Below are 11,820 nucleotides of genomic sequence, written 5' to 3' on the forward strand. Positions count from 1 at the left end.
CCGGGCGGCCCTCGCGGGGCCGCTCCTTCCAGCTCTATGGTTGTGGGCGTGGCTTAGCGGCGCTCGGGGCGCGTCACCGGAAGGAGACGGTTCAGTTCCGGGCGGCAGCGGCGCAGGCGGGAGGAGCGGAGCGGGGCCGGGCCGGGGGTGTCGGCGGGCCGGGGGTGTCCGCGGGCGCCATGTCGATGTCGCACCTGTACGGCACGGACGGGGAGGATGGCGTGGAGATGGAGAACTTCGAGGTGTCGGACTGGGACCTGCAGAACGAGTTCAACCCCCACCGGCAGCGCCACCGGCAGAGCAAGGAGGAGGCCACCTACGGCGTCTGGGCCGAGCGCGACTCGGACGAGGAGCGGCCCAGCTTCGGCGGCAAGCGGTACGGGCCGGGGGCGCGGGGCGAGGGGCCGCCGGGCCGAGCCGTCCCCTCTCGCCCAGGGCTACGCGTCTGGCGGCCGCGGTTGTGCCGCGCTCGGCGGGTGGGCGCAGCCGCGCGGGCAGGCTCGGGTGGCTGCCCCGTTTCGTGGTGGTTTTCGGGCTGTAACCGCCCTCCTGAGCAGCCCAGCCCGGGACAGGGGCTGCCCTCAGGGCGGCCGCGGGGCGCACAGAGCTGCCTGCGGGCAGTTTGCCTGTTGCAAGCGTGTGCCTGCTGCCCAGGGGGAAAGAACGGCTATTTCCTGGCAAAAACAGCGTTAAACTGCTCGTCGGTTTTTAATACTTAATTTTAAGGCGGGGTCTAAGGCACAGTAGTCCCCAGGCTTGTGCAGGAATGAGCACTGGTCCACTGGAACAGAATTTGCTCACAGGTCTCGTTTTGGTGTAGCTCCAGGGATTACTCGGCCCCCGTGAACTTCATTAGCGCTGGGCTGAAAAAGTCAGCGGCTGAGGATATGTCAGAAGAAGACTCCGATGAAGATGAGAAGCCTGTTAAGCAGGAAGAAATCCCTAAAGAGTTTGTGCCAAAGAAGTTAAAAACAGTGAGTTATCCAGGAAATTCTCAATACTGTGTAATGTATTTATGAAACTCAGGCTGAAAGAATAATAGAGCACTAAAGAAAGGGAGAAAGCGTTAAAACCAGAGAACCAGACGTGACAGCATGCCGTTAAGGGAGGTGTTTTCTCTGTCTTTTGGAGCTATTCTGATGTATCGTTTTGTGTCCGTGGGAACATAAGTCCTTTTGGGCCCTTTTATCTGCCTTAATATTCCCTTGGGTCAATTGAGGTTAAAATAAAAGAATGTCCGTGGTTTACTGCCTTTCGAAGACTTTTTTAATCTCACAGAATAGTATGGCAAATCTAGGCATGTAATAGATGAAAAATCAAACTGTTATTTTCAGTTACCAAACACAGAAAGAATCACGAATCAGCTTCAGCTCAAGTCGATGTTAGAGCCTAATAACTGGCAGCTTGTCAGGCAAAGGTAGTCGGGACTTTCCTTTTCTATCTAAGGAGTTACGGGAAACTCCTCAGGTCGCAGGGAGCGTTCATGGACAAATCATGACATAGTGAGCTGTGCAGTGTGGTGACAACCGAACCGCTTCTGGGAAGAACCTTCCTTTTGAGTGAAATTATACAGAGCTTGGTTATTAGAATGCCTTAAGGTTGTGTGGTTGTTTGTTTGTTTGTTTATTGTTTTAACAGGGTGGTAATTTCAAGCCTAGTCAGAAAGGCTTTGTAGGGGGGACAAAATCTTTCGTGGATTTTGGCAGCTGGGAGAGACACACTAAGGGAATTGGGCAGAAGCTTCTCCAGAAGATGGGTTACGTCCCCGGAAGAGGTCTTGGGAAGAATGCTCAAGGTACTGTGATTGTGTGTTTGGTCGTTTATTGTTAACTAGTAATTTGGAGAAGAGATTGGATTCTTTAAAGAACTGTCATCTCCAGGTGGCTTGCAACTTCATTCTTGTTTTCTTGTGTCTCTTACATGTGATCTGGGTCCTTATGATAAGATTCAATTGTGTTTAAATTACCATAGGCCAATTTTATGCTCTTGTTATTTTGCAAGAGAAAAAGAGAAAGAAAAAAGGGAGATAAATTCCAAAGGTAGCCAGCTCACAGAAAAGGAGATGTTGTTTTATGTGACAGAATAAAAAAGCAGTGAAATGCTGATGTGAATAATATCTGCTCTGGTTTTAGTGGTGTGTGCTGCAATTAAGTGATTTTATAGCCACTAAGAAATTAGTGAAGTTGTAGAAGATAACATAGCGATAGAGGCAGAATACGAGGCTGGATGTTTGTGCTGATTTGATAACTTAGGGTACTGTAGGAAGAGCACTCGCTGTTCTCTCTTAGTAAACAAACTGCTCCTTCTGATCTAACTACCGTCCTCTTAGGTATTATCAATCCAATTGAGGCCAAACAAAGAAAAGGCAAAGGAGCTGTGGGGGCATACGGCTCTGAAAGAAGCAGCCAGTCTTTGCAAGACTTCCCTGTTGTGGACTCGGAAGAAGAAGCTGAGGAGGTATTTGTATGATTCTTGGTATATCTGTTTTCCTGTTGTGTTGTGTTGTATGTACAAAATTCTAATATGTTGTAATATTAGCTTCTGTGTCAGAGAAAACTGTTTGGGCTCATTTTAGATAAGAAGCTAAAGACATAGCACATGAGTTTCATTTAGACATATTTTTCTTGTCACTGTAATGTTCTTTTTTGTTTCTGGCTCACTTTATTCTAGTGGTCTTGCTAAAACCCAACCTTCAAAGAGTCCCCCCAGGTCAATAGTCTTTGTCTTTTGTTTAAATTAAAAAACAAACAAAACAAAACAAAAAAAACCCAAAAAACCAGAAACGTACTGCCAGCATTGTGAATAGGGTGGTTGACTGGACCACAGTATCTGAGCCGTTTTGTCACTGAGCTTTAGCGCTTTCCCAGTTATTTTGCTGTACAGCATTCCTCATTGATTTGGTGGTTATTTTCCTGTAGAAGATAGAGGCAAATTTGGGGCGTGACAAAGAGCAGCAACCACAACTCCACTTTGGTTTTGTTTAGGAATTTCAAAAAGAGCTCAGTCAGTGGCGGAAGGATCCTAATGGAGGCAAGAAAAAGCCCAAATACAGCTATAAGACAGTAGAAGAACTGAAAGCCAAGGGTAGGATCAACAAGCAGCTTTCAGCCCCTCAGAAGGAGCTGTCTCAAGTGAAGGTAAGGTTGGTAACACAAGAGGTGGCATCTCTGGGAAACAGTTTGTCCACTTTGGTGTTGTGAGTGCTTTTTAGCCACCGGTAACCTTAATAGAAGCCAGTTCTAAGAACTGCCTGTCTGCAGCCCCATGAAAATCAAGGCCTCGGACTCATCACTGAATCATGTAATAGACCACTGTGGCACCTAGGACATTGAATTTGTTTTTAAGCAAGTTCTTTGGCCTCAGGAAAATGCAAATTAGCTTATATGTGGTTTGGGGTTTTTTTAATTGCAAGTTAAGTTTAATTGTTTCACATTTGTCATAGATAAAACACTCCTTCAATTCTGAAAGCAGAGTTGTCCTTACTGGGATTGTGCAACTAAATACATAGTTTGAACCATCTTCTACCCAAAGGGACAGTAAGGGATTTGCCTTATATGGACGTAATAAAATTATTCATCTAAAATTAATATGTCCTTAATAAAAGTGTAAAAGTACCTAAGACTTCTGTGCAATAATGAATAGTATACTACTTGCGTCATCACTGCTTGTAGAATTACTCAGTGAAATGATAAAACTGGGATCAGAAGAGGAGATTCTTCCAGCTCTGTTTCCAGACTGTTTCTTACTCATTCTAACTCTTCATGTCTGGAGTAGGCCTTTTTGGAGGCAATCCCCAGTTGCTTCATTCAGAATACCAGAGTGTATTAGTAGCCTGCTGGAGTAATTAAGGTACTTGGAAATCTCCAGTTTTCAATTTGGAGTCAGGAATTTCCTCCTTTTTTAAACACGAGATACAATTTTTTTTTTTTTGAGACATGTTTGTTCTTGTTTGTTGGAAGGTTATAGACATGACGGGCCGGGAACAAAAGGTTTACTACAGCTACAGTCAAATTAGCCACAAGCACAATATCCCAGATGACAGTCCTCAGCAGCCGCTGGGCAAAGACTCCAAGCCGCAGGGGTTTGCCTTGCCTGAGCTGGAGCACAACTTGCAACTTCTCATTGACATCACAGAGCAGGAGATCATCCAGAGCGACCGGCAGCTGCAGTACGAGAGAGACATGGTTGTCAACCTGACCCATGAGATACAGAAGATGTCTGAAGTTCTCTCGCACGAGGAGACAGCAATTAGCAATCTCAGCAAGGTGCTGGAGATGGTGGAAGAGTGCGAGAGACGGATGCAGCCCAGTTGCGAAAATCCCTTGACCTTGGATGAGTGTGCAAAGATTTTTGAGACGCTTCAAGACAAGTACTATGAAGAGTACAGAATGTCTGATAGGGTAGACCTGGCAGTAGCAATAGTCTATCCTCTCATGAAAGATTACTTCAAGAACTGGGATCCCCTCAAGGTGTGTGTTAGTTTGATTTATCTGCAGTTCTTACTTGGTGGCTTAAGGAGTCTTTATTATCTTGACTCCCCCCCACTCCTTGTCCCAAATTCCTGATCAGTCTGGAGAGAAAGAAAAAAACCAAACCAAACCAAAACCCCACTCTGCACCCACTCTCAGACATTTGCTACCACTGAAGGCTACTGTTCTGCAAAGTGGCTAACAATTTAGGAGCATATAAGGTTAAAATCAATCCCTTTCATGGGTGTGGGAGGAAAAAGTAGATGAAAGCTAAGTCTCTAGTTCCTGTTTTTTAGCAAAAGCAGGAGAGGTCTGTCTTTCAGGTAGTCAGATATACACTGTCTATTCTTAATGCCGTTTAGGCTGTGATAGGTAAGAGTCTGAATTCTCTCTGTACACTTGAAAAAGTTCAGACTATTGTCTTCCCCCCCCGGAGGTATGTTAAATCCATAAAGTGGGATTTTCGTCTTGTGGGGCTTTACTAATCCCAGCTGCGAGCTCCTAGCTTGCCTTTTGAGTGGGTGAGAAAGCTGTCTGTAGCCGAGCGTACCATCAGCCTGCTCTTTGTAGATACCAGCTGAAATTAATGAAAAAGGATAAAGGCCGCTCATGCCTTATCATTTCCAGGACTGTACGTATGGCACAGAGATCATAGCCAAGTGGAAGAGCCTTTTGGAAAACGATCAGCTGTTATCACATGGTGGGCAGGACCTGTCAACAGATGCTTTTCACAGGTAAAGAGCAAAGGAGTTTTACTTTATGCAGCATCTTCAAGTGCTGCTTCCTCAGAAGAACAGATGCAAGTGTGCTTTCCAGATGATTCTCTTGATGTGTCTGTTAAAATCCAGCCGTCAGCTTTATACAAAGTAGTAGCTTTTAAATAACAGTTACCATTTGGTTTATTTAGGCCTGGGGCTATTGTTGAAGCTTAACTTTGATTTTTTTTTTTTTTTTTTTTTCTCCCCTCTCCTCCCCCTCCCCAGACTGATGTGGGAAATCTGGATGCCATATGTCAGAAACATAGTGGCGCAGTGGCAACCGAGGAACTGTGGATCCATGGTGGATTTCTTGGATAGCTGGGTAAATGTTGTTCCTGTCTGGATACTGGATAACATTCTGGATCAGCTCATCTTCCCCAAGCTACAGAAAGAGGTAAAAAGAGAGGGCTGTGTTAGAATGAAGCTGTGCTTTGAACCAGTATTTGAATTTCAGTCAACTAGAACTTCTAAAATACCGGTTTGCTGCCTCTGCCGATACATTTGGGAGTTTGGGGGTTGCATTATGGCTCTTTTTGCATCTGGCAAGACTTACTGCTAATGGATGGACTTATTTTAATCTTTTCTGTTTTACCTCAAGGTCGAAAGCTGGAATCCTCTGACAGACACAGTCCCAATCCATTCGTGGATCCATCCCTGGCTCCCCCTGATGCAGGCACGATTAGAGCCGCTGTATTCTCCCATCCGAAACAAGCTGGCGAATGCACTGCAGAAGTGGCATCCCAGTGACTCCTCTGCCAAACTTATCCTTCAGCCCTGGAAAGATGTGTTCACACCTGGGTCATGGGAGGCTTTCATGGTCAAAAACATCGTGCCTAAACTAGGTGAGTCAAGCCAAACAGTGCTGAATTTCTGGAATCTGCTGATTGCCATCTTCCCCCTTACACCTAGAAAAAATATGGGTTAACACAGTTGCCAGTGTTACTTCAAAGAATATTATCAGGAAGTTTAGACCAAGCTTGCATCTTCTTTTCTGCTACTAGTACCATGCATTTTTTTCAGAGGCAGACATTTTAGAAAATATGGGCAAATGCTCTGATTATTCTCAATGTTTTGTGTCTTATTTTTCTAAATCATCTGATTCCTCTGTTCTTCAGCTGACAGTAATACCTGATAGCTGTCAGATAGAGACATTTTATAGCTTGGTACTCTGTTATTCCTGTATTCTTTGGTCTATGCTACTGCTTTCACCTTGAGATTCTGTAATTCACCGTTCAGCTATGCAAACTGGCTAAAAGGCTCTGTAGTCTAAAAAACAACCAGACGTTTTAAGTTTCTCTGTTCTGGCAGCAAATTGTAATCGCTGGAAATGGAAGCGCACTGTTTTGGCGGCAGGGATCAGCCAAACAGTTTAAAGATCCCGAATGTCCCTTAGGGTAATATGCAATACAGGTGCTCCTCAAATCATGTGTGTTGCTAGTGAAATAGGTCAGGGCACTGATAAAACTGTGAGTCAGGTTCTTTTCTAAGTCTTCTCCCCCTTTTCTCAGGGATGTGTTTGAATGAACTCATCATAAACCCTCACCAGCAGCACATGGATGCGTTCTACTGGGTGATTGACTGGGAGGGGATGATTTCTGTCTCCAGTCTTGTTGGCCTGCTGGAAAAACACTTCTTCCCAAAGTGGCTGCAGGTGAGAAACTATCAAGGCTGAGTAAACAGACTTGATTCACTGTGAAGTGTTCTAGTGACTCCTGCCTAGGAATTAATGCCCCAGTGCTGAAATGGTTTAACTACCAAATGGGGTGATTTCCACTCATAGCTCCATATATATCAGAACAGACTATTTCTAATACTGTCACGGTCCTTTCTTTTACTGAAAGCTCAGTAATAAACAAGTTAAGTGATGATAAGGACTCTTTTCCATAAATGTACCTGTCCTACTGCATTTGATCTGTCATGTTGTTTTGCAGGTGCTGTGCTCTTGGCTTAGTAACAGCCCCAATTACGAAGAGATTACAAAGTGGTACTTGGGTTGGAAGTCCATGTTCTCAGACCAAGTGTTAGCACATCCATCGATCAAAGACAAATTTAATGAAGCTCTTGATATCATGAACCGGGCTGTCTCTTCCAGTGTTGGTAGGTGGCTTATGCTGATGGCTCCGCTTGCTGTGATGGCAGTACAGCAACGTTTGGTTCTTGTGAGTCTCTATTTAGGCATGGCCCTGCTGATCGGCATTGTAGCAGCTCCCATGAGCAGTGAAATTCAAAGTGTGTTTTACCTTGCTGAGTCCATAAATAACACCTGTAAGGTGCTACTTAATAATTGTCTGTGCTTCACTGAAGCAGAAACAGATTTTTGGTGACTGGCTGCCTGTGCCATTAAGCAACTGATTCTCTTTCAGCCTTGCCTGATTATAGTGTATTTTATGTCAGTCACTGAGAGACCATCATTTAAAGATGTTGACTTCCGAAGCTATAATTCGTTGGGGTTTTTTTTCTTTATGATGAGATAGTGGTTCTTCTCCTTAGCTTTAGAGCAGTGTCCTTTCCTTCCACATGACTCTCCCTGTGACCTAAAAGATATTGTTAGGAATTTGCTGGGAATTAAACTGTATAAAAGAGAAGGCTGTGCCTGAGGGAGCAGCACCTGCGATTTGCCCTGTCCTCCAAGACTGAGAACTCCTTTCCTGTGTTCCTCTTGCCTGCTTGCTGTACACTGTGGTGGGGAATCTGCATCAGAAACATGGAGAATTCCTTGAGGTCTATTTTAAGTCTTGTGTTTATTTTTGTGGTAAAATGATACAACTACAGGCAAGCATTGCACAAAGAGGAATTCACTTATTGAGAAATTTCTGGCATGGTACTTGTGCAGCCACAAAGTGAACTGGGGCTGATAGCGAAAGCACTCCTGATGCAATGCTGCTTCCTGCAATGTGGTACTGCTCCATCCTGAGCCCGATTTTGCAATAGTAGCCGTTTGTAACCCAGTGGTGACATGTGGAGACCACAGGCCGGGTTTTGGCTTTGAGGAGTATTTTTTTTGTTGTTCACATTTTCCCTTTGCAGTGCAGCATCCTCCTCTCCTGTGCATGCTCAGATACAATTTGGGATTGTATCAAATCCTGTCGCTTCTGCTGCAGTTCTGAAATTCACCTAGCTAGTCTATGTTGTATTAGCAATAACAGTATAAAACTTAATGAATTAGAATGTGTAAAGGAGGATTCAGAGCGTTCTTGATTGACCTTACTGTATGTGTCCTGGACTGGAGTTTATCCATAGACCTTCCACCAGAAACGGACTGGGACCTTGTTTTCGTATGTTTTGTCTCTCCAAACAGGTGGGTACATGCAGCCAGGCGCTCGAGAGAACATCGCCTACCTTACTCACACCGAGCGGAGGAAAGACTTTCAGTACGAAGCCATGCAGGAGCGTCGGGAGGCTGAGAACATGGCCCAGCGTGGCATCGGCATGGCCGCCAGCTCCGTGCCAATGAACTTTAAGGACCTAATTCAGACAAAAGCAGAGGAGCACAACATTGTTTTCATGCCTGTGATTGGAAAGCGGCACGAAGGGAAACAGTTGTATACGTTTGGACGGATTGTCATTTACATTGACAGAGGGGTTGTGTTTGTACAAGGAGAAAAGACTTGGGTGCCCACCTCTCTCCAGAGTCTCATTGACATGGCCAAGTGAGGCGCCCCGCTTCGAACTGTGAAGACCATCTTGCTAACGTTTTTAGTGTAACTGTCTTGGAATAAAGAAGTTACAGATTTGTAAATAGAGTGAAACTGCAGCTGTGTGCCAGGATTTTTTTCTTAGAAGAGCTGTTCAGGCAGTGTCAAGAGATGAAATAACATGTGGAAGTCGGTGCTAAGGGAGGAAGAAGCAGTTCCGACGCTTGTGTAATTGGCACTTGTGACAGCGGTTTATCAGCAGGTTAGAAGGGACCACGGGAAGTGATTCTTTGCTCCAACAGCAGATGAGCAAGGGCTGGTCTAGTTGAGTCCTGAAGGTCTCCAGCGACAGAGGTGTCACAGCTTCTTGCCTGCTGCACTGCTCTGTCCCGACAGTGATGTCCCTCACGCAGCGGGCTCCTCTCTACTGCGCACAGCCGGGGCTCGTCCCACCCCTCTGCGGGTGTGCTGGTGGCTCCTTCAGCCTGGTGCCTGCCCATGGGCCATCAGCTGCTCCGGGTGCCCTCTGCCCTGTCAAGGCAGAGCTGGAAGGGGGGGATTTTTTCCAGCAAATTCACAGAACGTGTCCCGTGGGACTGCAGCAGTTCAGGGCACAGAGGTGAGGGGAGGGAAACCGAGGCTTTTTTTTTTTCCCTAGAGGGAAATGACCTGATTGTTCACAGAAGAACAGATAACGTGCTGATTTCAGTAGCGCTGAGCAGCTGAAGGCCCCTGCTTATGAGAAAGCTTTTCTAAGCCTGTATTTGGAACTAGACACCAATACCTTCAACTATAACCCCCTCTCAAGTAATTCCCCCGTCCTGATGCTTCGAAATGTGCATAGTACATGCAAAGGCTTTGAATTGTTCATGAAAGCGGAGGGGAGCAAAAGAGCAATCATTATGCAGTACGGATGGCTTAAAAAGCAGGTTTTAGTTAAATTTGTTCACTGTAGTTAAGTGAGTATAAGTCAAAGCACAGCTTTACATTTTATTAAATAATGAAGATACAAAAATGTCCCATCACGCTCAGTGTTTGGGTGCTGCCGCTTTTGGTGGAGCAAGATGACACTGTCGGTGCTTCAGCTTCATCTCGGCTGCGCAGAAGCTACTGGGATGAGACGCAGCCCCAAGGCCCCCGCTGCCGCAGACAGCGGTCAGGACTCCGCGGCAGCAGGACTGCGCCGGTCAGCTCCGTCCTCCTTTCTGATGATCTCCACGTCGTCACAGTCTCGGTACGTCGGCTCCTCCACGAAGTCCCAGACCTCGGGGGAGAGTTCCTTCAGTTTTTGTACGGGAAACCAGTGGACAGAGGTGTCGTTAAAGGTGTCCAGGTACCGAGGGTGAGTGGGGAGTGCCACTTCCTCTGTCCCCTTCAAGACCTAAAGAGCATTTGGGGAAGAAGTTATGTACGACGCAGAAGAACTTTTCTGCAAAGTTCAGTTAAGAGTCGGTGAAGATGAGGATGGTGTTATGTTAACCCAACCCCTGTGTGCAGCATGTTCTGCAGGTCATGTAGCATAATCCTAAAGCGATTCATTTTTATATTGTAGTGGTCAGGAAAAAAGGTTTTAAAAATAACCACTCTCTTCTTTCCCATTGCAGTTTATTTCCTTTCTCATTAAAAGGTGCTTTGTCAAAACGATAATGTTAAAAAACTAGTGACTCATACCTTTGCTATGTAAGAATAATCTCTCTCCAATATTCTTGACAGCAACCTAGAGTAACGGAAGGTAACCAGCATTAGACACACGACACTCCTGTGACATGAAGACAACTCTTCTCAACAGGTGTGTGGGGCAGAAAAGGTAGGGGATGGCTGATGACCGCGAACAGGACAGCAAGTTGAAAATGAGCAAAATCTGGAAGTCGTTGTCAGAAGCAATACAAAAAAAAGGAGTAAAGGAAGCAAGGAGAGGAAAAGGCTGTTGGAAGCACCAGAACCTCTCCCTGCGGGGGCTGCACGCACCTCTCCTCCATTCCTTTGAAGCTGTTCCCGATGATGACCATTTTGGACAGTGCCCCCGCGGACCAGTTCCTCCACAGGAGGTTGTTGTACAAGGCTTTCCCGCAGTGCACCATGTAGAACAGCGTGGCCGATCCCTCAACGCCGTGCTTCCCCTCCTGCAGGTAAACCAACGTTTCCGTTACGGCCCAGCCCCGGTAGCAGAGGCAGGACGATGCCCCCGCGCCCCAGGAGCCCCGCCGGGCCGAGCCAGCCAGTCGGGGTCCGGGGTCCAGCCCCGCGGTCTCCGCTTACCTCGTTGTCCGGGAGCAGCCGCAGCCCCAGCTGCCCCAGCGCGGCCGCCTCCTGGGCGGAGAAGGCCGGGTCGAAGAGCGAGCACCGGCCGGGCGGCACCTGCGGGGAGAGGGGCGGCCGTGGGCGGGGGCCGGGGCGGCGGGGCCCCTCGGTTCCCCGCCGGTTCCCCGCCGGTTCCCCGCCGGTTCCCCGCCGGTTCCCCGCCGGTTCCCCGCCGGTTCCCCGCCGTCCTTACCCCCAGCTCCTCCAGCAGCAGCAGCAGGAAGGCCAGCTGGTGCCGGGCGGCCGGGCAGCCGCTGAACCGCCCCAGGCCGTAGCAGACGCAGCGGGCGGGCGGCTCCGCGCTGCCGCCCAGCGAGGCCCGCACGGCTCCTGCGGGCATGGAGAGAGGCGTCAGGCCCGGCGGGGGGCGGCCCCTTCTCCCCCCCGCCCCGCTCCCCGCACGCACCGGCGCTCGCCGCCCAGAAGCCGGAGCTCAGCAGATCGTCCCTGCGGGGAGAGCAGCGTCAGCGGGGCCCGGGGCGGGGGGACAGGCTCACGGGACGGGGCCGGGACTCACCGCGCCTCCCGCAGCCGCCGCAGCACCGCGCCGCCCTCCGCCGCCGCCTCCCCGCCCGCCCGGCCCCGCCGCCGGCCGCCGCCCGCCCGCCGCCATCCGCCCGCCGCCATGCGCCTCCCGCCCGGCCGCCGTAGCGTGGG

The 11,820-nt window shown here is 48.3% G+C and overlaps 2 protein-coding genes across 2 annotated transcripts; one reads left to right on the forward strand and one right to left on the reverse strand.

Moving 5' to 3' along the window:
• Positions 1–93: 93 nt before the first annotated feature.
• TFIP11 (tuftelin interacting protein 11) lies at positions 94–8,970 on the forward strand. The gene is made up of 12 exons (XM_075167486.1): positions 94–376; positions 821–974; positions 1,639–1,795; positions 2,330–2,457; positions 2,985–3,137; positions 3,960–4,469; positions 5,097–5,203; positions 5,453–5,621; positions 5,826–6,069; positions 6,736–6,878; positions 7,159–7,324; positions 8,526–8,970. Exons 1-12 carry the CDS (start codon positions 180–182, stop codon positions 8,879–8,881), a joined length of 2,484 nt encoding a protein of 827 aa, XP_075023587.1. The 5' UTR covers positions 94–179; the 3' UTR covers positions 8,882–8,970.
• An 868-nt stretch (positions 8,971–9,838) lies between these two features.
• Positions 9,839–11,790, reverse strand: SRRD (SRR1 domain containing). The gene is made up of 7 exons (XM_075167503.1): positions 11,681–11,790; positions 11,570–11,610; positions 11,357–11,493; positions 11,122–11,220; positions 10,831–10,985; positions 10,534–10,579; positions 9,839–10,243 (listed from the first exon to the last, which is right to left on the reverse strand). Exons 1-7 carry the CDS (start codon positions 11,788–11,790, stop codon positions 10,019–10,021), a joined length of 813 nt encoding a protein of 270 aa, XP_075023604.1. The 3' UTR covers positions 9,839–10,018.
• Between the last annotated feature and the right edge of the window lie 30 nt (positions 11,791–11,820).

Source organism: Calonectris borealis, chromosome 18 (assembly GCF_964195595.1).
Source record: "Calonectris borealis chromosome 18, bCalBor7.hap1.2, whole genome shotgun sequence".
NCBI lineage: Eukaryota > Metazoa > Chordata > Aves > Procellariiformes > Procellariidae > Calonectris > Calonectris borealis.